The 24,782-nt window shown below is 37.6% G+C and overlaps 1 protein-coding gene across 1 annotated transcript in view; it reads right to left on the bottom strand.

The window, feature by feature from the left end:
- The window catches only part of RSU1 (Ras suppressor protein 1), a 101,007-nt gene that overhangs the window by 36,563 nt on the left and 39,662 nt on the right, over window positions 1–24,782 (bottom strand). The window contains exon 8 of the mRNA XM_059842524.1: window positions 23,918–24,050. Coding sequence (XP_059698507.1) covers window positions 23,918–24,050 — 133 coding nt within the window. The remainder of the gene's footprint in view (window positions 1–23,917; window positions 24,051–24,782) is intronic.

Below are 24,782 nucleotides of genomic sequence, written 5' to 3'. Positions count from 1 at the left end.
TCACCTCACAAAGAACCTAAACAGGTCTGTGGATGGGCAGCTTCCCCTGCCTGATGGAGCTTATGGTGTTTGACCTCCTCCCACTAGCAAAGAATACTGGCACAAGAACACACGATTTACTGAGTGGCAGAAATTAAATATAAAATCATCTTCCCCAAAGATCATAAATGAACATGTTGAGAAACTATTCTGTGACTGCAGTGTCCTGTGCTCCTGACCTGGCTACTGTGCACAGTCAAATAAGTCTGACAGTACATTTAACTCCTTAAGAGATTTCCCTTATTTTTCACTCCTGCTTCACTGAGAATTTTTTTCCCCACATATTCTACTCCAACAGAAGAGCTGCCTGTGTTTGAAAACCTGCATCAGTAAGTCTGCATTCTGCACAGCTGGCACAAAGCATTTTTGCATATTTTTTTCCTGTCCCTGCATTGTGAAAACTCCCATCACAAGCAAAGCACAGCACACACTACTATGCTCTCCAGTAAGTTAAGAATTTCTAGTAAGACTAACTGTCAATACATCACTCTTCCAGGAAAATATTTTTTTTTACTTTTGTTATAATATGCACTTTAATTGCCTCAACAAGAGCAACAATCCTAAAGTTATATGCTTGATGTGTCAATTTTAGGGTTTTTTCTTTCCTTTTCCTAGTGATCATCTCTGGGAAAAAAAGGCAAGAACTAATGCTGAATAACAAAACACTGAAACTTTATTTATTTCGTCTTTTCACACTGAAATTTTCAAAGATGATTACAGAAGGCAAATTTTCAGGCTTCACTGATGGTCCCAAAAATTCCCCAAAGGAAAAACCTTTTGAAAGCCAAACTTGACAAGAGCAGAAAACAACCTCATAAGGTAGGCAAAGTATGCTGTGGCACATTTCTCTACTGCGAATTGCTATTTTTGCTTACTAAGAAAATTGGGAGTTTAAGCTCACATTCTTTCCTGATAATGTTGTGCTTTCAGGTACATGAGAATATTTTAAACATTTCTTAACTTTTATTTTATTTAACTTTATTATTTGTAACTTAACTTTCAATTTACTTGTAAATAAACTTCTTTCCCTTCTCTACTCATCTGTGTTAAAGAGTCTTCAGGATTGAGACAGGAGATTTTTTTAAAAAACTTAGAAAACCTACTTGTAGTGTCTTATGTGTAGCTCACATCTCCCTCTAGCAAAACATATGCTATGAAGGGACATGATACTTGAAATAAGAGGACCACAAATCCATGACAGAGGTTAAGACAATGGACATTATTACCTTCCAATGAACTCTGCTGAGAAAGCTGAAAGCAAACTGAACCTGCAATCCAGATTTCATGTTTCCTTTAGGAACACTTACTGTTAGAGATCTCCAGTGATGAAAGAAGTAAATTTGAGAATCTGAACATTTTTTGTCTTATTTTCACTCACACTTTTCTTCCTTCTTCAAAGACTTGAAAATATTTCAACATTCTTTTTTTAGGGAAAACCCCTCAACTTCATCCGTCTTTCCTTGTAAGAGAACTTTTTTAACCTTTGACTTGGCTTTTTCCCCTGCTCTGGACTTTCTCTAATTGGTTCTAATGTTTTTGCAGCTGGATACATACCCTGAAATGGGGCTGACAGAACTGAGTACAGCAGGTACATTACTTCTTCCATGTCACATGAGGCACCTCTGCAGCGATGTGGAGGCAGATGCTGACCCTCTGTGATTCCAGAGCTCGTTGTGCAGATCCAGTGCTTAGCAGTCATTCCCTACCATGTATTCCTTCAGTCAGTATTTTACACTCAGCTCTGCTGACATGCAGGCTACTCTGTTCAGAAAACAGTGCTATTTATATTTGAAATATAAATATATTTATATTTATTTTCCAAAAATAAATATAAATATATTTTGTATTTATATTTTCCAAAATCATCAAGGGTGATTTTTATTTATTGTAACACTGTCTCCTTTGCTGTTATCTTCTCTTCAACTCTGCTAATGACTTTATCATGCTGTCATGCCTACAGAAAACATACTTATAAAAAATGTACATTCCCAGTTTTTCAGAGGAAAACTTTCTACACAAATTAACTGTATGACTAAACAGTCACTAGGTAAGCAATAGAGCAAGTAGAAGAAAAAGAAAAACAATGTCTGATATAAATACTGATATACCTTGTCTCTGTTATTCATGGTCTCATGTACCTTTAATTTTTTCCCTTTATTCTTAGCTAGCAACTACTTATATTGCAATGTCAGGAACAAGCAGTAGAAGGGAATGTGCTTTAACCTTTTGTGCAGTAGAGCAGATACTTCTCCCAAACAAGCAAGAGTGTAGGAAAGACAGACAGACCTGGACTATAAAATGGGGTTAAAAACAGCATCCAGGAAATCTCTGCTTCAGAGATTACTGGAACATCGGGTTCTTCCCACTGCACTACTGGCTATTCTCAGAAATCAGCCACTGCCTTTGGCTCAAGAAAATGGCTGACAACTTGAAAATGTTCTTAAACATTCACAGTCATTCTGAAGAGTTACTTTCCAGTGAAGACACCTGTGCTCTGATCCAGTAAAGTGCAAAAATTAACACCCAGCAGGGGTAGGCCTGGCAGGTGTGGGTATCTACAGCTATTAAATGAATTATACAACACCTCTATTCAGGGGACCTGTACAACAAACACAGCAATGACAAAGAGGGAGTCAAAGAAGGGGTATAAAGCTGTAAATAGAACATGGATTGGATAATGTGAGTAAGGTCTTGGGTAACTAAGTTTTCTTGAAAAGTCTTGAAAATTCTTCCACCAGAAACTGAATAAATTTTTGAGCAATCAGGATTTGATCCAGATCTCTTCTGACATACTATGGCAAGAATTATCTCATTATAACTCCGCATTTTCAATAAGACTCCATTAATATTGTGAAGCATCTAAACAGTTATCAAAAGTAATAATGAAATTATAAAGCACTTTGGAAGTGTTGATTCCCTTTGACATTTTGTCTTTCAGACTCCTCAGTTCTCAAGATCAGGAACTGTCTTGTATTTTGAACAGAGTCCAGGACATTTTGGTAGCATCCAAAATCTAATAATCATAACAGCAATAAAAGCAGTAACACATTTCAGATGCTGTCCTTAGAGACTTCATGTTTCAGAGGGTTCAGCCAATTAATGGAAAAATCAATGTTGCCAGTAATTGCTTTTAGAGTCAGTTGGTTCAACTCGTTTGAATATGATGGTTATATTTCCACCCACTGGTAAACAACCATGATGGAAAGCTCATTTGCATGGTTTTTAGAACACACCAGCACAAACTGAAGTGATCTGCATGATTTGCAAGACCTACAACATGATGTTTTTGTCAGTGCATGTGCCAACATTAAAAAAAACCTTCTCATGCAACCCAGTAGGGGAGCAGGGTATTAGGAAAAACCTAATAGAACCATGCTTTTTTTTAGTTTTAACATATTTTGAGCTTTTTCCACCACTTAGTCAACAAAATAAGCAATCAGTGGAAATCCTAAAGTGAGACGGATGGTTTAGTTACTGTCAGTAACATATTTCAGAGGTCTGTAACAAATAGCAGCATCAAATGAATAAATAATGTTCAAAGCCTAACAGCCGGCTTCCGTAACAGTGTGAAAATATGTAAATGTTACACCGCTTTACTCTTCAAACTGGCTCTCCTCTCGTTCCTCAGAGACTCTTCTGTCAGAATAACAAGCTAAAAACAAAATATGAATGACAAGTGCACATACTGAGCTGATTGAGAACACAGAGTCAAACAGTAACCATATTAATCTCGTCTCTCAAAGAGGCTGTGTGAATTCCAGGCAGAAATATTGATTTTGATCTAGTCTACTGCAGTGCAGATTGCTAATTGGAGTTCAAAATCTATGCAGAATGCTTCCCTAAAAAATGGCAACTTTCAGCACTTTCCTTAGTTCAATTAGGACAACTAGAATTTTATACTTAAAACCCATTAACATTGTTAAAAGCTTCTGCTATTGCTATACATCCTTTACAAACATCTGATTTGTGAACTTCCAGTATATAAATGATCATAGCCTAAAGATATAAGAAAACTGTAAATGTTATCAGGGACTTTACTCTTGGTCTGGATTTTTTCAGGGACGCAAGCATGTGGTGGGCAGGTCAATGGGGGTGATTCTGCCCCTCTGCTCTGCCTCTGGTGAGGCATCACCTGGAGCACTGCATCCAGCTCTAGGGTCCTCAGCACAGGAAGGACATGGACCTGATGGAGCAAGTCCAAAGGAGGGTCAACAAGGTGATAAGCAGGCAGGAGCACCAACCCTATGAAAAAATACTGCAGCCTTTCAGTTCGTGAAGGTGGCCTATAAGAAAGATGAGACCAGATCTTTTAGGAGGATCTCTTCTCATAGGACAAGGAGTAATGGTTTTAAACTAATTGAGGGTAGAATCAGACTAGATATAAGGAAGGAGTTTTTTACAATGAGGATGGTAAAGTACTGGAACAGGTTATCCTGAGAGATGGTAGATGCCCCATCCCTGGAAACAATAAAGTCAGGTTGGGCATGGCTCTCCCTGAACAGTATCTCTCCTACTGCCTCTGGGGGGAGGCTGCTGGGCTCAGTGAAGTTTATCACAGAAAGTCTTTTCCTATGTCCTTAGGATGCCTACTGTCAAATTGGAACTGAAGCAGTTAAACCACAGGTAAGATTAGCCACAAATGAATTATGTTGTAAAGGTTCTATCAGAAAAAAACCCCAATATTATTTGCCCAAAAAAGGTCAAGAATCATTTTTTTATATCCAGCTATGAAAAACTCTCAAGCTACTAAATTAAACTGAAACATTTCATTTAGAAGCTTCACTGTGAAAGGTTAGGGGAACAGTTGCCTAAACTCCAATTAGTGCTGTATCCCGTGATTTTCACACACTAATTCACAAAGGCCCATTTTAATTAAAGGAAAAACGCCAGGTCACTTTTGTTGGCATCATTAGGTGGAAAAAACCTCCAAGACACTCAACAAACCAACAGCAAAAACACAAACAACCAAAAAAAAAACCCAGCCAGCACAAGCAGCTGTTTACCACTCTTAATGCTGTAAATAACAATTACATTAAATTGCAGTTCAGGAACAAGGTCCAAAGTTTGAGCTAGTGTTACTCTTTACTGACTCTAAAAGTTTCTGAGATTGCAATAGCAAAAGCATTAAGCATTTCCCCTCAACAGAGTAGTTTCACAGGAAACCAAAGGATATACAAAAATTGATGACAGCATCTCCTTAGCTGTTATTACAGAAGGACTGACCAAGGGTATTTATTGGCCCAAATTGTCCATTATGTTGGTTAAAAAACAAGACTGAAAAACTTCCAGCCTTCTCTGGTAAAATTGATGTCATGTTGTTCTGAGAGGGAAAAGGGCTGTTTGCCCTCTGAAGGAGAAAGGAAAGGTTAAGCTTTCCAAGTGGTCCATCTTTCATCCCCAAAACAATTGTGCTGACAGTAAACCATGAGCCTGCCACCACCTGGAGACTCACAGGTAGCAACAAGTGTCACTGCTTTCAGAGACTTAATGAAGAAATTAATACCACTGGCTTGCTATTAACCTGTAAATGCAAATCCATCCTGGTCTCTCAGTAGCTTCCAGCCAGTCTGCCTCTTTTTGTGCTGGATATCCAAGAGACACCTTCTAATTACAAAACTCCCAGAAAGTTCATCAAAAATCTTTTATCTACACCATTTGTGCTGGCAGAACAGATGGAAGAGGCTGTTTGGAGAACCATGCTTCTCTCAAACTGCCACACAACTAAAGGTGTAAAATGTTGGATTGCACACAAAGAAAATTCCTTTGCTAACCATAGACAAACATTCTTGCACAGACAGTTTGAGGCAGGTCAAACCTCTCAAATCAGTGCATGGTTTGACGTTTGCTGCTACTGAGCTCTAAGGTTTCAGAATCCAGTCACTTCAGGTATATTTCTTGTCCACCTTTTGCTACAGCAAAATCTCCCAGTAACCACCATATCAACACTGATTTCTGTTACAACATCACTTCAGAGAAGGCATACTTCACATCAGGCATACCATCCCTTATGACAAGGTGGGAAGAGGCACAGGGTAAGCTTGTGAGAGGAGCTTTTGTTCTGCCCAAGAGAAAATGAAGTTGAACAGTGAAATTTTATTATGATCCTACAGTGGTTCTGAACCACTGTACCACACATTGTGTAAAGGAAAAAGACCTTTCATAGTATCCTGCTGAAAAGTTAAAAGAGAAGGCAGATCCCCAACCTGGTACATCAGTCCAAAACATTTGAGCACAGAAACTAAATGAATAAACATCAGTGTGGAAAAATATTTTATTTAGTTTATGTAAGGATAAGCTCAGACAGGAGGTAGATAAATAAACTGGTCAAAAAAGAAATTTTTTAGATTTCTCCTTATGGATACTTACACTTGGCCAGCAAATTCATCCAGAAACCTCCCCAGAGAGATAAGGTAAACCAGATGTATTGAATCATCTTTCTTCTGGCTTTCTTCATTTCTCATTTCCCCCCATTTTATTTGCAGAATTAAGCCTATGTGGAAGACTTTACTCTTGCAACAGTATTTCCTGCATCACTTGGAGTCTAAACAATTTTGATACTTTGCAAAATCTTTTGATAAACACAAAGATGCTGCACTACATTGGGAACAGGGAGTGCACAGCTGGGACTGTGTCTTTCGTCTGAATGAAGAGCAGTTGCAGTACCTCAGGCCTTCTACAGGCAAACCATGGTCATGGCAGCAGTGGTCACAAAGCTGTTTGTCATGCAGATTTGCCAAGATCAAGTTTTACACTGATCTGTTTGTTTTTTTTTCTTAAATTGCCTTATATTTGATTATAAACAGGAATCTTGAGTGTATTTCAGCAAGACATGAAATAGTAACACGTAAAAAGGGACTGTTCCTTTATTCAACACCAAGACATTTATCAAATGTAAAGTGTTCATCACATGGTTTGCACCCAGTTTCATTAGACTCTAATTGCTTTTGACAGCAAACAAAAAAAAATTCTGCATCACCATGCAAATGGCAGCACAGTAACCCATTTCTAAATTATTCACCATAAAGCAAAAGATTTCAGCTACAGCATCAGACTCCTCCAGCTTCATACAACAAGACCCAACCAACTTACAACTATTCCACACTGCAAATGCGGAAATCTTTCAAGCTGTATTTTTCTTTCTGAAAGCCAAACCTTTTCTTCTTGCAAATTATATTAAAAGAAAACCCCAAAAACCAATGTGGTTGGCAAAGTAAGATACACAGCATGTATCACCTTAGGTTTCCCTTTTTGCATACTGCTACACGCAGACTTTTTCATTTGAATTCTATTGGAAGAAAAGATGTCTGGCCTGTGTACACAAATTAGCCAATGTTTATAGACCAGCCACCAGAAAAGGTAACTGTGACTATCTTAAAGTCACTCTAATTGCACATCATGTTGGTAGAAAGCCTCCCCATCCTGCTTCTTTTATTTCAGCAAAAGTTTGTTGCCCTGACAAGTTGGGGGAGGTGTAAGACACCACACACTCCATAGGTATATAATTGATTTTTGTAACTTTGCTACGACATCAGGGGGTAAGCCATAAAAATGCATTATAAACATGTTTCACCACCATTTATTTTTAAAAGAGCCAATTTATATTTGTAAGCTGGAGAACAGATAAGCCCATAGAACTTAATTAAATGCAAAGCCCTAATTTTTCAATGTATATCCCTTTTTCATCTAAATAAAACTTCTTTTAAAAAAGAACACCAAACAATTATTTATAGAACATATGTACTGCTACTCAACCTTTTGAAAGTATTCTTAAATGTAAACTGCAAATACATGTTTTTCACAGATGCTGATAGGGGTTTTGGAAAATGCCCCATGGATCATTCTAAAATTTAAAAAAATTTCCAATATAATGCCATGATAGAATGGGTGAGAAAATATATTGAAGCAAGACATAAGAATAGAGCAGTTCATCCAGACTGCAACCAGTTATGAATAATTTTAATAAATATGCAAAGACTACATTCTGCCACATCAAACAGCTAGCCAGTTGTAAACCTACAATACATTTTTAGGCTATAGTATGTGTGTATCTACAATTACAACATTAATGATGATCCTCATGAATATAGTAATTTGGATTCTGCAATATCTACATTTTGTATCAGTTCATTCCATGATTAGTTTTGATAATCTCAGTGTTTTACCTATGAATTTGTTTTTAACACAATTTTTTTAAAATTTCATGCTAACAGACTTCTGCACTTCAATGCCCATTGTTTTCTAAATCTATCCTTCTCCTGGTAAAGAATGAATTGGAACTGAGTTAATGGATGCATTTACTGAACAATAGGCAATTTCAGCACCAAGTCAAATGTATACAGGAAAGTGGGAGAATATTTATGGACAGTTGAGCATGTGGAGACACATACACCATGAACATATAAACCTTTCAGAAATCTACCTCTATCTTTTTATCAGAAACACAGGAGGTGTTTCACCTCATCTTAATCCATCCTTACTTTTCCAATACATACTCCCTTCAGTGCTCATGTATATATTCCCATGCCAATGTACAAATGTTTAAGTGAAAGCAGCCTTTCTGATTCCCAACTCCATTGTCTGTGAAAACATGGAGAGGAAGATTTGGTGTGAAATACATCCTAGTATTATCTAATATCACAAATCAATCCTCTACAGAGAAATCAGAATTACTAATGTTCTCCCTTGATACAAGGGTCTCAGTTTCTTACATATAAATGCTAATACCTTCTTCAGTGAGGAAATAACGAAAGTGACTCTCACGACTTACTTTGTGAACACAGGTAAACTCTAGCAAACCAAGTTTCAGAGTATTAAAACTAAACATTAAGCTTAATGAAGCAATGGAACTAAGCTGATGAATAATTGTATAAATTAGTGGATACAGGAGTTGCCAAGCAAAGGGAATATGAAGTTTCAATTAATGTCTGGCATTTATAAGCTGGCAAGAAAATATTATTGAAAAAAATAATAAAGTACTGCAATACTTAAAAAGAAGCAGCCATCAGTACAGCCATAACTCAATGGGGATCCCAACACAACACCAACATGTAAAAGGCCATTGTTTATCTTTGCAAACTGAAGTGTCAAAATATTTATGATTGCTCAGGTCACTGTCACTAGCCTCATAAGATGCATCTGTGGGTTTCAGGTTGGTTGGTAAGAAACTTTACCTGCAAACTCTCCTCCATAAAATAATGTGGGATGTACAGATTATTGCAATGCTTAAAACATATCTGCTCCATCTAAAGCTATGAATCTATGCAGTGAATCACTTGGATTTGATACACCATTAGCATCCAGATTTTGACCACAGGCACATCTGAATCTCTAAGGCAATCTAGTTGGTAGTATCTCATCATATGAACAGGACTGTACTTAAGAGGAAAGCAGGAAAAATCAACATATCTGGAAGAGATTAAAATCTCATTATACAGAATAGTCTCAAAACTGAAGCAAAAAGTAAACAAATTAATCAAAACCCAAACTGTGAAATGCCAGACTGAATTTGCAAGAATTTCACCTGCAGAAAGAAACTATTTTGTTTCAATTCCCAGAGTGAAACTGAAAATTAAAGTCAACCAACAAACGAAAAAAAAGGAGTCAATTTTACTAATTAAAAACAAACAAACAAACAAAAAAAGCAAAATAGCTCAGTGAAGAAATTTGTAGGCAATATAGCATAATTTGATGTACCAGGGTGTAAAACTGTTTTTGAACCATGTCTCCTAGTTATAGCAGAAGTATCACACCAGAGGCCACCTCAGATGCATCAGGTCAGGTAGAGAAAGTATCCAAATATGCCAAACAAAATTCACCCTCAATAGCTTCCAATAAAAATGCAAGGTACAAGAGACAACCTCATGAAAACAAAAACATCATTTGTCCCTCAAGTTCTCCATATTAGAGCAGCTCTTGACTCTTTCTGTCAGTGGTTAGTCTCACGGAAGGGGCTGTGGGATCTTGGACCTAAACTCTGTTAGACCTCTGTGTGCTGAAGAGTAGATCTTAATGCCTTTGTCCTGTCTATGGGACTCAAGAAAATCCAGGTGAAATTTTGGAAAACAAAGCCCTAGCTAGGTAGATTTCACACTGGGAATGAAATGAACCGAGTTCCCAGCGAAGGGAACAAACAGAACTGTGTGCTCCAACACTGGTCTGCACTGACTGATGATTTCTTAGCAATCATCTGACCAGCCAATTCTCCACTGCAAATCCATGTACACCTTTGTCTACTGGTACAGTTTTTGTGAGGTTATGGCCCTGAAGTGAATGTTCTCAAACAGCTTGTGTGAGAACTTTGAAAAGTCACTAAATTTACACGTGAGATCTGTGATAGACATGGAACATGGGATTCTATCCCACACCTTGTCAGCTTCTGGATACCTCTCCAGTTTAAAGAAGGACTTGAAACTCAAATGCCCACTCCACTATTCATCCAATGGATGCTTCCAAATTTACTTTAGGAAAATCTGCTCATACCATGCATGTATTTCAAGCAAGTCTCCTAAGCGACTGTCCAAATCACAGCCTTTAACACACTGAATTTAACAGTTCTTTTTACTGTGGTTTATATCTTCCACCAAAAAGCTGTCCCAAACATGGATCAGTCCAAACCCCAGTCTGCCTTAAAATCAAGACCAGAGAAGATTAGTCCTTTCTATTCTGAATGCAAATACTACTGAGTAGCAGCCACATAAAAAGTACACAGAGAGGGTTTGTGATTTTGACATGTTAATGACAAATACAACGGGTTAGAAACTCCACTCTCGTTATAGATTTGTCCCAAGAATAAAAAAGAAGATAAAATTCTACTCTTCAAGAAAGATTTGCACAGATGAAACTGTAAGTAGGCCAGCAAAGAAAGAAAACGTGCAGCTGCAGTCAGATGTTAGCCCTGCCTACTGGATATTATTAGTGTTTTAAAAACACCACACCTTTAAAGCTGTACCTATCTAGAGGAGAAATAAGAGAGCTGTATCTAGTTCCCTTACACCTCGCATACACAGCAAATTGAACAACCCACAGCGACAATTTCCAGCCGTAACTCACTTAACTGGAATCAGACCAGTGAGGCGAACATTAAAGGCTACAAGACAAGAACATTTCTGTAAGCAGCTCATCCCACAGGCAGCCTTATTTTCAGTCACACTTAGGGCCACAAACACAGAAAAACATACCGAAATTAAATATGTTTCTCCTGGAAAAGCATGCATTGAGTGGAATAGGGAACAGTAGGGTTTCTTTTGTATTGTTCACAGTTCTGCATCACTTGGTAGCCATCCAGAAACATCCTTTCTTGTTATTAACACAGAATAAATTCAATCTCCTTTCAGTTATTTTTTAATACACAAAACATATGAAACCTACCTACAAGAATTCCATTAATGAGACTTGTGTATTTTCAGCATCACCAGATTCATGTGAAACACAGGCTGTTGGAACTTCCTCTCCCCTATTTTCTGAACACAAGAAAAATCCAGACTTCCAATTAGCTAACTGATATTGGATGGGGTTAATTTTTCCAGTTCTTAAAAGCACTTGTGTTCTCTTCATAGAAGGTTTGCTTCATTGGTGCCTGAAGCAGACTCAGGTTCTCCTCCTCATACCTTTGGACACATGGCTGAGGGGCTGATGTAATCAGCCCCTGGAGATTAAACCTGCTTCAGCTGGGCCACCTCTGCTGTGGCTGCACTGCTGCTCTCTGGGTTAGTGCTGGCTAGTTCAAGGAGGTAATTTAGATGAGAACTGCCACAACAAGTTTCCCACCATATCAGCCCCTGAAAACCCTTGCTTCATGGTCGCCTAAGAGCCAGCATCAGCTGGAGCACACAGGAGCCTGGCATCAGCAACAGCAGTGCCCAAAGGCCCAGCCCTTCCCCTCTGGGCCTCAAGAGCATGGCTTAGTTATTTGGTGAACTGTCTCGGTCCCTGAGGTGCTCAGTTCACTATAGGGACAACCTAAAGTGACTCTTTGTTCTTGTAACTGCTTCACTCACAGATATATATATATATATATATATATATATATATATATGTATATGTATGAACGGATGTACATATATATAAAAAAAGAAGAAGAAACATCCTATACTAAAGGTAGCTATTGTGTCATGGTCATGAGTATTTTAATGAAAATGCAAGCAGAACATTTGACTCTAGCACTAAATGCAGTACACAAGTGTCAAAAGCATGTAGTCTTAAATGATCTTTTACATGCCACTTTGTTCACCCTATTAAGATGCTAGCTGTTTCTTTGATTTATCTGATAATAAATTTTTTATGACTAGTGAGTCTCATAAAAATTGCTCTGGTGCTGACTACTTTGATTAATAAGACCAAAGAATCGAAACTGTCAGAAATTCAGGGGCAAGAGTAAATTACTGCCAAACATAGATTTAGATATTCCATAAAATATAGACTAAAAAAGGTTGATTTGGTAATTTTATCTTGCATCAATTTGCTTGATATAATTTATATTCAGGATCAGCACTGTCATTCCTTGCATACCTTTTCTTTTTTAAAAGTCAATAATAGTGTAAATCTGAATTTTGGAGGAATGAGCAGGAGACAGAACATCCCAATACCCAAAACTCACACTTGGAATTTAGCTTGGAAATTATATCCAGTTGAAAGGTGACTAAAACTCATGTTTTAAGAGCTGCAGCTTTTTTAAGCAACATCCATTTTATATTAAGAATCAAAACTGACACACATATATTCATGCCTAAATTCTATTCTTCTACAACTGCGATCTTCCTTCCTTGGAGTCTTTGTAGGTAGCAGGTTCTTGCAACACATCTTTGAAGAGTTCTGGATCCTGCTCTCTTACCCTGGATGATTCCCAAAACATTTAATGTGCAGAAAGTACTCCAGAAGTTGACAGTGAAGCAGGTCAGAAGTAGCAATCTGGGTACACATGTGAATACAGATCAAGCATATCCTCTTCCTACCAAGAGGGACCATACTTACAGCACTGGGTATAGGATTTGCTCCATTTACTTCTGCATATGTTTACCATCCTGTGACAGCAATTTGGTGCAAGATGTATTTTTATAGGATTGAAAACCTACCTGATCAAAGATTACTACAGATAACCAAAAGGTTTTAGGGAGTCACTGTTCCACATTCAGTGAAACAAATGCTACTGTTAACATACAGCATTGGAGACAGCTTCTTAAAACACATGGCAAAACTATGAAGAGGGCTAATATTCCTGCATTTATTATTACTGCTTTGTTGAAGCCAGAGCAAGTGAAATGGTCAGTATACTATGTGTTCCTATTTACTGTTTTTGCTCCTGCACACTTCACATTAGACCACAACTTCTTTTTCCAATCAAGTGTAATCTAGAAGAAAAATTACAGGGTATTTTTTTCCTGGCATATTTGATACTGACTTTCAGTATATCAGAGTTTAAGGGTTCAATAATTAAAGTGGCTGGGTACAGAATACAAACAAAGACAAAGACATTCAGAGCTGTAGTCAAAAGGTGTTGCCTACACAGGACCTAAATTTGACTACTCCCAGCTTTAACAGTAGGGCATTTCTTGTTTGGTCAGAGGAAAGCATTGAAATGCAGAACAAAAATCCTGTGCCATATATAGCAGAAGTTCTTGCTTTTCAGCTTAAACTTTTCAAAAAGAAGTTAATTTTAATGACAAGAATTTAAAATGAAATCTAATCATAACCATTTTGCACACTGTGTTTTAGGTGTATGGGGCTGTAAAAGTGCATATAAATGGAATGACAGTGATACCTGCTAAAATAAAATCATGCCTTTTAATAAGTTTATCAGAGCTTGTATTACAAGTGGCTACAGCAAATTATACCAGAATAATTCCAACCTCAGCCTTCCAGTGGATAAATGGTTGATAAAGGCAATCATAAAATTAGGGACGCCTCTCCATCTAGCTGATAGCCCTCACCAGAAGGGTAAAAAAATTGCTAAAGATCACACAAAACCCTGAAATAATGTGAAACTGAAGGAAGAAACTGGAGTTCAATAAAAACCAGCATGCAATAAAATAGATATGACTGCACAGAGAATAGAAATTGCAGACAGATCTGCTTGATTATAAAAGCGCCACTTTTAAATTTATTTCTCAAATAAAACCAGCAAATGTGTGCAGTAACTCTTCTTGTTTGGTTATGAAGAACCAATCTGAACAAGAAAACAAGAAAGCAGATCAACTGAATTTTGAAGAGTACAAAGGGTTAAGAGACCACTATTTACTGTTAGCTGCACCATTTTACCAGAAACACCTTATTAAGTGGAATTAGGCCTCAATTAGTATTGTTCTGTCTGACATTTCCAATCTATTCTTCATCCTCTTGCTGTCTCAAGGATTGCCTTTAAAATGCTCTATTCTTTTTTACCTACTATAAAGTCAAAATTCTGTTTCCTGCAATATTCTCTCCAACATACAAAATAATCCCAAAACAGAACAAAACAAAACCAAAAAAACTAAAAACAAAAACATGAACAACCCCCCCCCCCGCAAAAACCAACAGAAAACCCAAACAAACAAACAAAGAAAAAACAAACCCAAAAAACAAAATCAAAACCCAAACAAGATTAGGTGAGTTACCCTCAAAGAGTATCAGCTTAATTTCTGAAGTGCATCTATTTTGAACATATTGCCTTTGGTTAGCAACAACACCCCCCAGAAAAGTTGAGAGAACCCCCTGAATCCATTGGAGATGATGGACTCACCATGCCCACAGCAAAGCAGCAGAGCACACTTCTAGAACTGTGGCAATTCTGGTAAAGTCTAAAACCAGGCAATAGATCATTACCTTTGGATACTACAGATAGTGTCTTAAAATCCATTGTGGATCATACAATAACCTTCACAAGAAGTTAGTCTAAAACACAAATTCACAGAAAACATCCTGAGGCAACCGGAGGACAATAAAAGAAAAATGAATAGGTTACTTTCCCTGGAAGCTTGCCCTAAAGCTGTACCTTGCTTTCCTTTCCTTATCTGCTTGACTTCTGCTCTCAAATAATCAAGGTATCTGTATTTAAACACATTTTTAATATCCCTTTAAAACTACTGACACCAGAATGAATTCAGCATCAGCCCTAGCTGATGTCAGATTAGTATGGGAATAAGAACTTACTACTTACCACATCGGCTGGGGCTGATGCTGAATTCAGTCAAACCTTTCCGATATAACACTGAACTGTGAGCTGACAGTGCACTTTGGCTATGTCTCTTAAAATATTTTTCAGTGCTGACTGCATTCTGGAAAGATGTAACCACTTGTTTTTATCTCCTCCTGTAATCCTAACCACACGATATACAAATACACAGATAAACAATTCTTCTTTAAGCTGCTTTAAAATACACTGTGTACAGGCACAGTTCAAAATCACACAGGACAGCCTGTACCTTCACTGTTATCTTTCACCAACTTGCAGGTCATCAAAAACAACTGTGTATTTGCTTCCAAATACCTGAGGAGAATATTTAATGACTCCAGGTCAGATCTCTGTGGACCTCACCAGAAAAACTCTCTTTGGTAATTGTCTCCCAAGACCTATAAGGGTGTTGATAATTCTTCTTAATGTTTTATTGAAACTATGCAGTGCTCATTTTCTAGTGACAATGTTGTGTAGCTGTACAAGTTAAATGTCTCATAAAATTCTATGGTTAGAGAGTTGCCTTGACTAACCAAACTTACATTATTTATAATATTAAATATTTCTTTAGGAAAAAATTCTCAAAATCATAGTGGTACTTTAAAGAGTATTAATGACATCCATATTACAGTCACTTTCTTTATAGCATCAATAGTAGAATCCCATGTCTCTTCCTCACTATTTAACACAAAACTAATTTCAGAGTAAACTAGTTCATAATAACTCAACTGGTCTATTCACCTTCCTTGATGCTGGAAAGATAGCAGTACTTCTGTCACTTTTTGGGTCTTTCATTAACACAGTAATTTAATTAAGACAGAACTTGGGTGAGCCCAGACTCTGTCAGTCAAGTCTTCTAAACCTTCTGGGTGCATGCCCAGAGGCTTGGATGTTTAAAACCATTTCTCAGAACAAAATGTTGGACAGGCTTCTACTTGAGGGACTGAGAAATAACTCAGCTTTCCTAAAGTATCACCCAGCTTGCACTGAACAGAAGCGTAACAGAACATGACTTTCCTTCCCTTGTCATTAATAATCTATCACAGTTCAGAAAAAGGCCCATTTAGTTTCCCAGATTTATCATAATCAGATAGTTATTAGCAGTCTCTCCAACGGGTAAGAGATAGATCCCACTTTGGACTGGCCCTTTCCCACTGCAGAAACTTGTTTCAATATCCTCTCATTTTTCCTGCCCAAGGTGCCGCTTGCCTGCAGCTGCACATCTTACTCAGCTTGCCTGCTTATACCCCAAGATTCTAGGGGGTCTAAGAACCTGCTATCTAGGCCAGGTCCTTGATTCTGCTGCTTTCCAGTTTCTTTTGTACACCTCTACTTATTACTCATTTTGGATTTATCATAATTACCATTGATTTTTAACTCAGCTACTGATCTTGCCTTGCCCTACAGTTTGATGCAACTTTGCATTGTTCCCCTACGCAAACCATGTACCCTACTACTGTTTCCCTAGCTTTGGTTTCAGCTTCTGCACTTAACTTGCCTCATTCCAATTTTACTTCTAACATAGCTCCAGATGTCTGCTCTAGTGACATAAACACTAGCTTACCATCCTTGACATGGCAAATGGATTACTGCATAATTTTCTAAACTTTATATAAAGTTCATATCAAAGGGTACAGCAGAATCAGCAGTTACACCAATATTTATATGTGCAGTATCTATATCTGTCAGATACATCAGATAGCCTTGGTTTTATTACATATCCATCTTAGCAATATATAAACAAAAATATACAGACATAGTGGTTTTATTGTTTATCTTTCGACATGGGTTCCAGTTAGCTCTTCTTTGGGGAAGAGTTACAGACTTGCATGTAAATGTTGTCTAAAGATGTCAGGACTCTGAGTCATCTATTTTCTCTGTTGGAAATAATGTACTAATATATTTATCAATTTTTAAAATACAGCCAATAAATACAACTTGTGGTTAGAATACAAATCAGCATTTTCATATAAAATACACAGTACCATGTCTTCAATGCAACAGAACCAAATGTAGATGACATTTTTATATTTCACCACATCAGGCTGATAATAGATTTTTATTGGTAAATTTAAATTTTTTTACTGGTACGTGATCAAAATGTGTGAATCAGGACTATCAACGCTTGTTTACTTCTCAGCTATGATGGATCTTGCTTCTTGCCCTCCTTTGAGAGAAGCTTAATTTGTCATGAGCTCATCTTCACAGGAGATGTGGCATCTCAGAAATTCCCACCTAACATAGATCACTGAGGTCATCTTTTTTCCACTACCTTTACCCAGTCTTTGAAACCATGCTCAAATAAATGAGGTCATAGCTACCACTGGCACAGATGTTGCCAGGGGTCAAATGGTAAAGATGCCAAGCTAAAAAGTCACTGAAATAAGTGAGCTTCAGCAATAGAATGTTGGATGTAGAACACCACCTTAATTCTTGTACTGGCCCAGGACAATCAGAGTGCAAATAGAAGGGAAAAGAAGTGCTCACTAATGGTGCATGCTGTGAGTAAATGAACATGAGCAATCCCTGCAGGAGCAGTGAGAATACAGGTTCTAGAAGTATTTGTAGAGCTGCACCTAAGAGAAACCAATGCATGAACCCTTCTATTCCATTGTCCTGGAATTTGTCTGGGGTACAGTTAATTTTCTCCCTAGTACCTGGTACAGTGCAGTGTTTTGGATGCAGGATGAGAATAATGTTGCTAACACACTGATATTTTGGTTGCTGCTGAGTAGTGCTTGCACTGAGCCAAGGACTTTTCAGTATCTCATGCTCTGAACATGAGGAGCTGCACAAGAATCTGGGGAAGGGGGGGAAACACCTCTGGGACAGCTGACCAAACTGGCCAAAGGGATATTCCACACGACAGAACATGCATGTCCAGTGAAGAAACTGGGAGGAGTTGGCCAAGAGGGACTGATGGCTCAGGAATGGGCTTGGCCTTGGTCAGTGGGTAGTGAGCAATTGTATTGTGCAACAATTGCTGGGGTTTATTCTTCTCTTTTTTTCACTACTATTATTATTATATTTTAATATCAGTAGTATTGTGATACACACTTTATTTCAATTATTGAACTGCTTTGTTCATTTCATTATTCTATTATATTTCCACATTTTGCCTGTTCCTGCCTGAATTCATCTTTCATGAACATACTGACCACAATAGCCAAATATTTCCTTTTCTGCACTGGAAAATTTTCACTCTTTTAGTCAAGCTCTGGGGATTGTGCTTATCTTTCTCTCCCCCTCACTCCAGCATATCACACCGGTGGCTCGCCTGTAACTAATATACCCAAGCCTTCCTCTTTGTTTGCTAATTGTTACTGTGTGGTATGCTGATTCTTTTCTATGCTGCTAGCTTTGCACCACCAGCAAACATGGTTTAAATACTCCTGCTTTTTGTGCCAGCATAAAAAAAAATCAGATTCTTGGAGGTTCTAGACTGTGCTGCACAAGTAACACCATTTCAGGACTATCTCCCTTCATATCAGTTCAACCTGATGATGCCTCCATATCAACTGCTGCCAATTCCCACTTTCCCAAAGTGCTTCCTGAGAACCAACATATGGATTCTTCACTTGTTTGACCTCTTTTCTACTCCTAAATAGGTGATTTTACTGATTATCATCTTTACATCATTGGACAGCATCAACCACACAGCTGGCTTAAGTTAAACAGGCTTAACAACTGTGGAATAAGATCACCAGTTATTTGAAGACACTATTTGTATTCTATTGCACTACTCTGAATATCTTGCCAGTCTCCTTGAGTTGTTAAAAATTAACTCTGAAATACTCTTCCTTAATGTAATCCAGAAGAGGAATCTGTTCCTTCATGACCTGTGTCTGTTGCCCTGGAAGCAGCTGCTGCATAATAGTGGGGTTCAGCACAAGAACTCATTCCCAAGAACCTGAGGAGACTGTCCCTACACAGAGGGCTGAATCGAGAGTGGATTTTTCCACACTGTCACTGCTGATGAAATGGGATTTTCAATTACAATGCTTAGCACAGAGCAACCTGCCCAGGGAAGCCTATGTTCCAATGCTGCCCAGCAATATATGCTCAGCACTGCATTTGTCAAACTGTTTCTTCCGCTAAGAGTTCATGTGTCAGTCCTGAAAATGGCTTGCACTTCTACTACCTTTCCTGATGGAAATGTGAAAAGTGCAACTTACTTCCTTTCACAAAAGATCTTGTTGAGCCTCTTGACTCTCAAGTGACTGCCTTGTGGGGAAAATCTGCTTTCTAGAGACTTAAAAATGCTGTGACTGTTCTATCATAATTCAGCCTCCCTGGAATATGGAGGTCATACAGGGAAACAACAATCATTAGAGAAACTGTTAAAAGGGGATTGTGGGGTATAAGGGCAGTTTAAAAACGCACTCAGGACCCAGCAATTTATTTTGTTTTAGCTGGGATTACACTATCAGCTGTTAATGTCTACAACAGATTCTGCTGTGATAAAATCAAAATTACTGTTCTTTCTGTTAGAAACATGCAAAGAATAAGTTCCACATGAAGATGGATAAGAACATGAAGATGAATAATTCCAGAAATGCACCCAAAAAGCAGCTTTCTGGACTAACTTTGCTGTAAATGCCAGTAACCAAATCCACCCACTGGCACCAACTGCACATCTGTTTTATCTCATCTTAATCAAATCAATAATTATCTTATATAAATCCTAAGGAACATCCTAAGGAACTAGAATTTTATTTTTCATAGGAGCTTAATTCATTGTTTTCTTTCAAACATTTAAGTCTGTCAGCACTTATCTAAGTACATTGTGACCACTAAATCACACAATACATCATCTCTTTGTCAGTATCCTAGACAGAGAAGATCCTCTGAGAATATGCTTACAACATAAAGGTCACTCTGAAAGTTGACTAAAGGCGTGAATAAAAAATAAAACATTTAGTTAAGCCCTTTGAGGAAACATGGTTGCCATTATTCTTCACTGTTTAAGCAAGCTCTTCAACTGCTTTTCAACACTACCATGACATCAGATGGCGAGTTTAATGGCAGCTCCTGAGTATATATAGAATCAAAGCCAAAATTCAGCTTACTAAAGTTTCAGAAAGTTACACACCAGTGAGACATTAAGAATCATTACACACTTGGCAAACTGACCTATTTCCAAACGATGCTGTCACCAGATGAAATGTGCAGTGGGCGTATTTTAGCCAACAAAAGCTAGCAAAGTGCCAAGAGCTGCTGAATTTCCTGTTAAGAATTAAGAGCCCCTCCACACACATTTTCCAGCACAATATATGGCCCATCTTTTTGTCATCACAAGTCTTCCTTGAAAAATTAGGGTTGAAAAAAATCACTGGGCACCATTTCTCATGAAAGGTAAGGAAATTAAAGGAAATTAAAGAAGTTACAAAGTAAGAGAAGCTGATCTGAGGGTCTCACTGGTTAATATGCTTCTGAAGTAAAGTGCAATTCCAGTTTTATACTTGGTACATGAGTACCATGTAAAACAGGAGCGTGGAAATGTAAAAGTATGCAAGACAAATGACATTTTATCTTTAGACATAATCATCCCTCATGGGTGTCATCCCTACTTATCAATTAATCACTAGAGCATGAATATCCCAAGACAAGGCTAAAAATGGGATGTAATTTTTCACTAAATATGCTTGAAACAGCCAGTACATTTCACAAAGGAAAAGAAGAGGTTTGTGATCTACTTGGTAGCTGCTTTGAAGTGCAACCTCACAGAATCTGAATGGAGGTCCCTGACACTGACTGCAGTGATGGCTTATGCCAGTCATCAGCAGAAAGCTCAAGGTTTATTTACATGACTGCAAGTGAGTGCATTGCCAGGAGCTAATAAGTTACTGACTTCTGGCTAAGTTAAGAGCAACTGAGCAAACAAAGTTCTAGCCATTGCAAATACAAAATAAAATGTATTAGCATAACCCCCTTAGTGAAAATGTAACCTGGGGAGCCTCTGAAACCTGGCACTTGAGACTATATGAGCGAGCTTACCCTCAGTGTCTTAGCCAGTCTAGACAATGTGAAACTTGTGAAAAAAGGAAAGTCAGTATTTCCAATCAACTAGCAAAAATAACCAGTATAGGGAAACAAATCTCAGTCTCTGGAGGTCAAAATTCATCTGCCACACAGACGCACAGTTCTGGTTTATGAGTCTATGTCTTCCAGCACCTAAAAGCAAACTTACTGGTCCGATGGCCAGCTGCTGATCTATGTTCTATCTTCTCAGTGTTGCAAGTGAGGTTAGCTAAGCAGCAACCTTTCCAATCATTCATTTAACTAAAAGCCTACCGCTTTGCCTCACAGTAAAAGTTTATCTGTCTCAATCTATCAAATATTGGAAGATTTTTTTTTTATTTTGGCAGAACGAGCAATAAAACACATGAAAACTCAAGCACTTGACTTTTCTTATTTAGATATCAACAGGGAAAAATACTAAGTTCACATAGCAACTTTGTATTTTGCTTAATAGGAAAAAGACACACTACCTGTTCAAGGGCTCTGAAAGAAAAAGGCAGTTGAAGAAGCTGTGTAGTCATTAGTAGGAAAATATCAAAATTCTACCAGGAAAAACAGTTTAATTTCTTCTGAGTGTACAGCCTATCTGCTTTTGTGCACAACAATGCTACTAGACCTGTTACCTAGACCATGCCACTGCTTTTGAGTTTTAACTCCTAAAATCAAATGAAAACAGAGGAACGTCTTTAGGACGTGGCATCCCAGTAATTCTCAATCACATATTTAGAGGAAACTGGAAATAAAAAGGACAATCTTTTTCAGGAGGAAAATCCATGCACTCTCTTTTTAGCAGGGCAAACATGGAAAATCAAGACTCAAAAAAAGCTACTACTGGTTTTGTAAGAAATCACACTGATACTTTTTATTTATGATATAATATAAAATGGTCATATGCTGAAAATCTAAAACTGACACCTAATTATCTCCAAGCATTTGGTTTCTGTCACTAAACTTTGAAAACTATGGCACATTAATGAAATAAACTTCTAAGATCAAAGTAGAAATAATGTATGAGCCACAGAAAGATTATTTGATTTTGATTTTTCTCCCTATGAATGACCACAGTCTGATTCTGCTTGCACTGTTAACAATATAGGTTTCAATTATTTACTGAGGACAAAATCAAAATTGGCCCATTAGCCAGTAAGACACTGCTACACCTAGCAAAGAGTAAGACAACAAGCCTAATATGGCTAACTTAGAACAAACAAAAACAGCTGAGGTAACTGATGAAATACAGAACCTTCTTGTCAATTTTGATTACACCAAGAAAGTTGCCAGGGCAGTTTAATATACCCCCAAAAAATTTCAAATTAAAAAAAAAATTATAGATACATAATAACAGCTTCCCCCCATCCCCCTCCCCAGAAACCGAATATGAGTCAAATTCTCAAAACTGCACTTTAGTCCTTAAAATTCTGCTGTCTTCACAATGCCCAGTGTGGTCCCTGAGAGAAGTGCATGAGGGTCCCTAAATTACAATGCTCAGCAAAGAGAAATATAAAATTGACATTATGAAACAAAATTACCAAGCATTATCAAGAAGCTGAGATGCAGGTACACAATGAACAGTGGGGAGGGGTGGTCCAAGGAGACAGGCAGCTGCTTCCCTACACCATGTCTGTAGTACAGAGTACTACTGCAAGAAGGGTGTTGCAGCCTACTTAAATCTATGAATAAATCTGTCTTGAGAACACGAATCACAGCATAAATATCAGCACCCTTCTGAGACACGCAATTCTTGCAACCACTCTTCCATCTGTGTTTCTTTTCATTTAAAATTCTGTAAATGAAGAGCAATAGCTTACAAAAGCCATTGTTGGGTCATTTAGTTCCTACAAAAATTTGCATCTCAGTTACTTAATTGGAATCCCACAACTGTCACTTGTGAATACCCTTCTCTGGTAATTTTGTTCAGAGAGCAACCATATAAAAGATTGTCAGAAATGCTTCTGAATTATTAAAATACAGTCTTTAAAGAAAGGCAAAATGCAAAACCTTACTTTCCAATCCAGGTTGTACTACCTACTGCTCCTAGGGAGACAGCATCAAGATTGTTGCTAGACACTGAAAAATAATTTCCCATCTAAAGAATAACATGGAGATCTTTACTTAAATATCACAATTTAGTGAATGATTAAAGACATTATTTCCTAAACTAATGGTCAGCATTTGTACATGGAATCTTGCATTAAAATGAAGAAGCCAAGCACACACATTTACACTGTTGAAGAAAACACTAATACCTGTACGTGAATTACTAAGATTGCAGACTTTCACAAATTAGTCCACAATCAAACCATGTTCCAAGTCTGGGTATCTCTCAAAACATAACAGCCTGCATCCAAAAGCATTAACAAATATCTATTTCAATCTCTAAAGCCATACTGAACATACTTAAAATTAGTACCTCTCAAAAGGCTTGTAACACTTGTTCTTTTACATCTCTCGTGTTACATAACAGCTCTTAAAAATTAACAAAAAATGCAGGACAGTATCAAACAGTCTTTGTGCTTTCCTAACTTGTCTACATGACAGTTACCTTCTTCTTGGCAAAATTCCTTAATATAAATGTACAGGCTTGCATATTTGTCCTGAATACCAAGTTACTGCATGTATTATGAAAGATGTGTGTAGCTGGTAACACTTTGCCCAATACACTACAGGGAAATAAACAAATAACACAGCTACAATATATAATGTAATACTTACTATTTATATGTTTCAGAACGAATGTATTCAAAAACGTGAGATACTCCCAGCTGGAACTGATCAGCAATAGGGGTAACCCAGGGATTGTTCTCTGCTTTGAAGACTTGTTTTTGACCAGTCAAATCCAAATTACCTGAAAGAGATTAAACAAAACACCAGATGAAAAATATTTGAAACATGAAAAATTTGAAAGAAATACCTTGCTGTGAATGTAAAAACTTTTTATTCGTTTCAGAGATTGCAACTGTAATAACAGCAAATATTTCAGTCTCAGCAAAGAGAAATAGAAGGACATAGTAGTTCCCACCATGATGGATGTGCTCTGTTTCAGTGCAGCTACACACTGCAAAGCAGGGTTGAACTCTGCCCACGTATTTATTAAATTAGTTTGAAGTGTGACTTGATAATGCATCTATTCACTATCTCCACTATGATCTGCAGGAATGAAAGGAGAATGATTCTCTGGTAGAAGTCTGCTCTGCTGAAGCTTAGCATTGCACAGCATTCCTCAATCCCTGCTCCAGGGGCTTTTTGCATTCCCAGTACCCAGCACATTTTCTGCACCAAGATCCCGCTCTGATCTGCGGTTAGAGTGACACACACAACAGCAGACAGACAACACCATTCTTGTAATACAGCAGTTTTACCAATTCTTGACAGAAGATATCTTATATCTGTCATGGGCTTGCTCGGGGCTTTTTTGTTCATTTTGTAAAAGTTTACCACCCGAGCCCAAAAACAGCACGTGCTCCACTCTAACTCCTCATGACTATGGATACAAAGGGCTGAATTCCAGGACAGCTTAGTCATTGAAATATTTTGTCGTGTTGTTTAAATTAAGAAATCTGTGGGATATTTTTAATTT

The sequence above is a fragment of the Haemorhous mexicanus genome, chromosome 1, assembly GCF_027477595.1.
Source record: "Haemorhous mexicanus isolate bHaeMex1 chromosome 1, bHaeMex1.pri, whole genome shotgun sequence".
Taxonomy (NCBI): domain Eukaryota; kingdom Metazoa; phylum Chordata; class Aves; order Passeriformes; family Fringillidae; genus Haemorhous; species Haemorhous mexicanus.
This window is presented reverse-complemented; position numbering and strand designations above follow the sequence as displayed.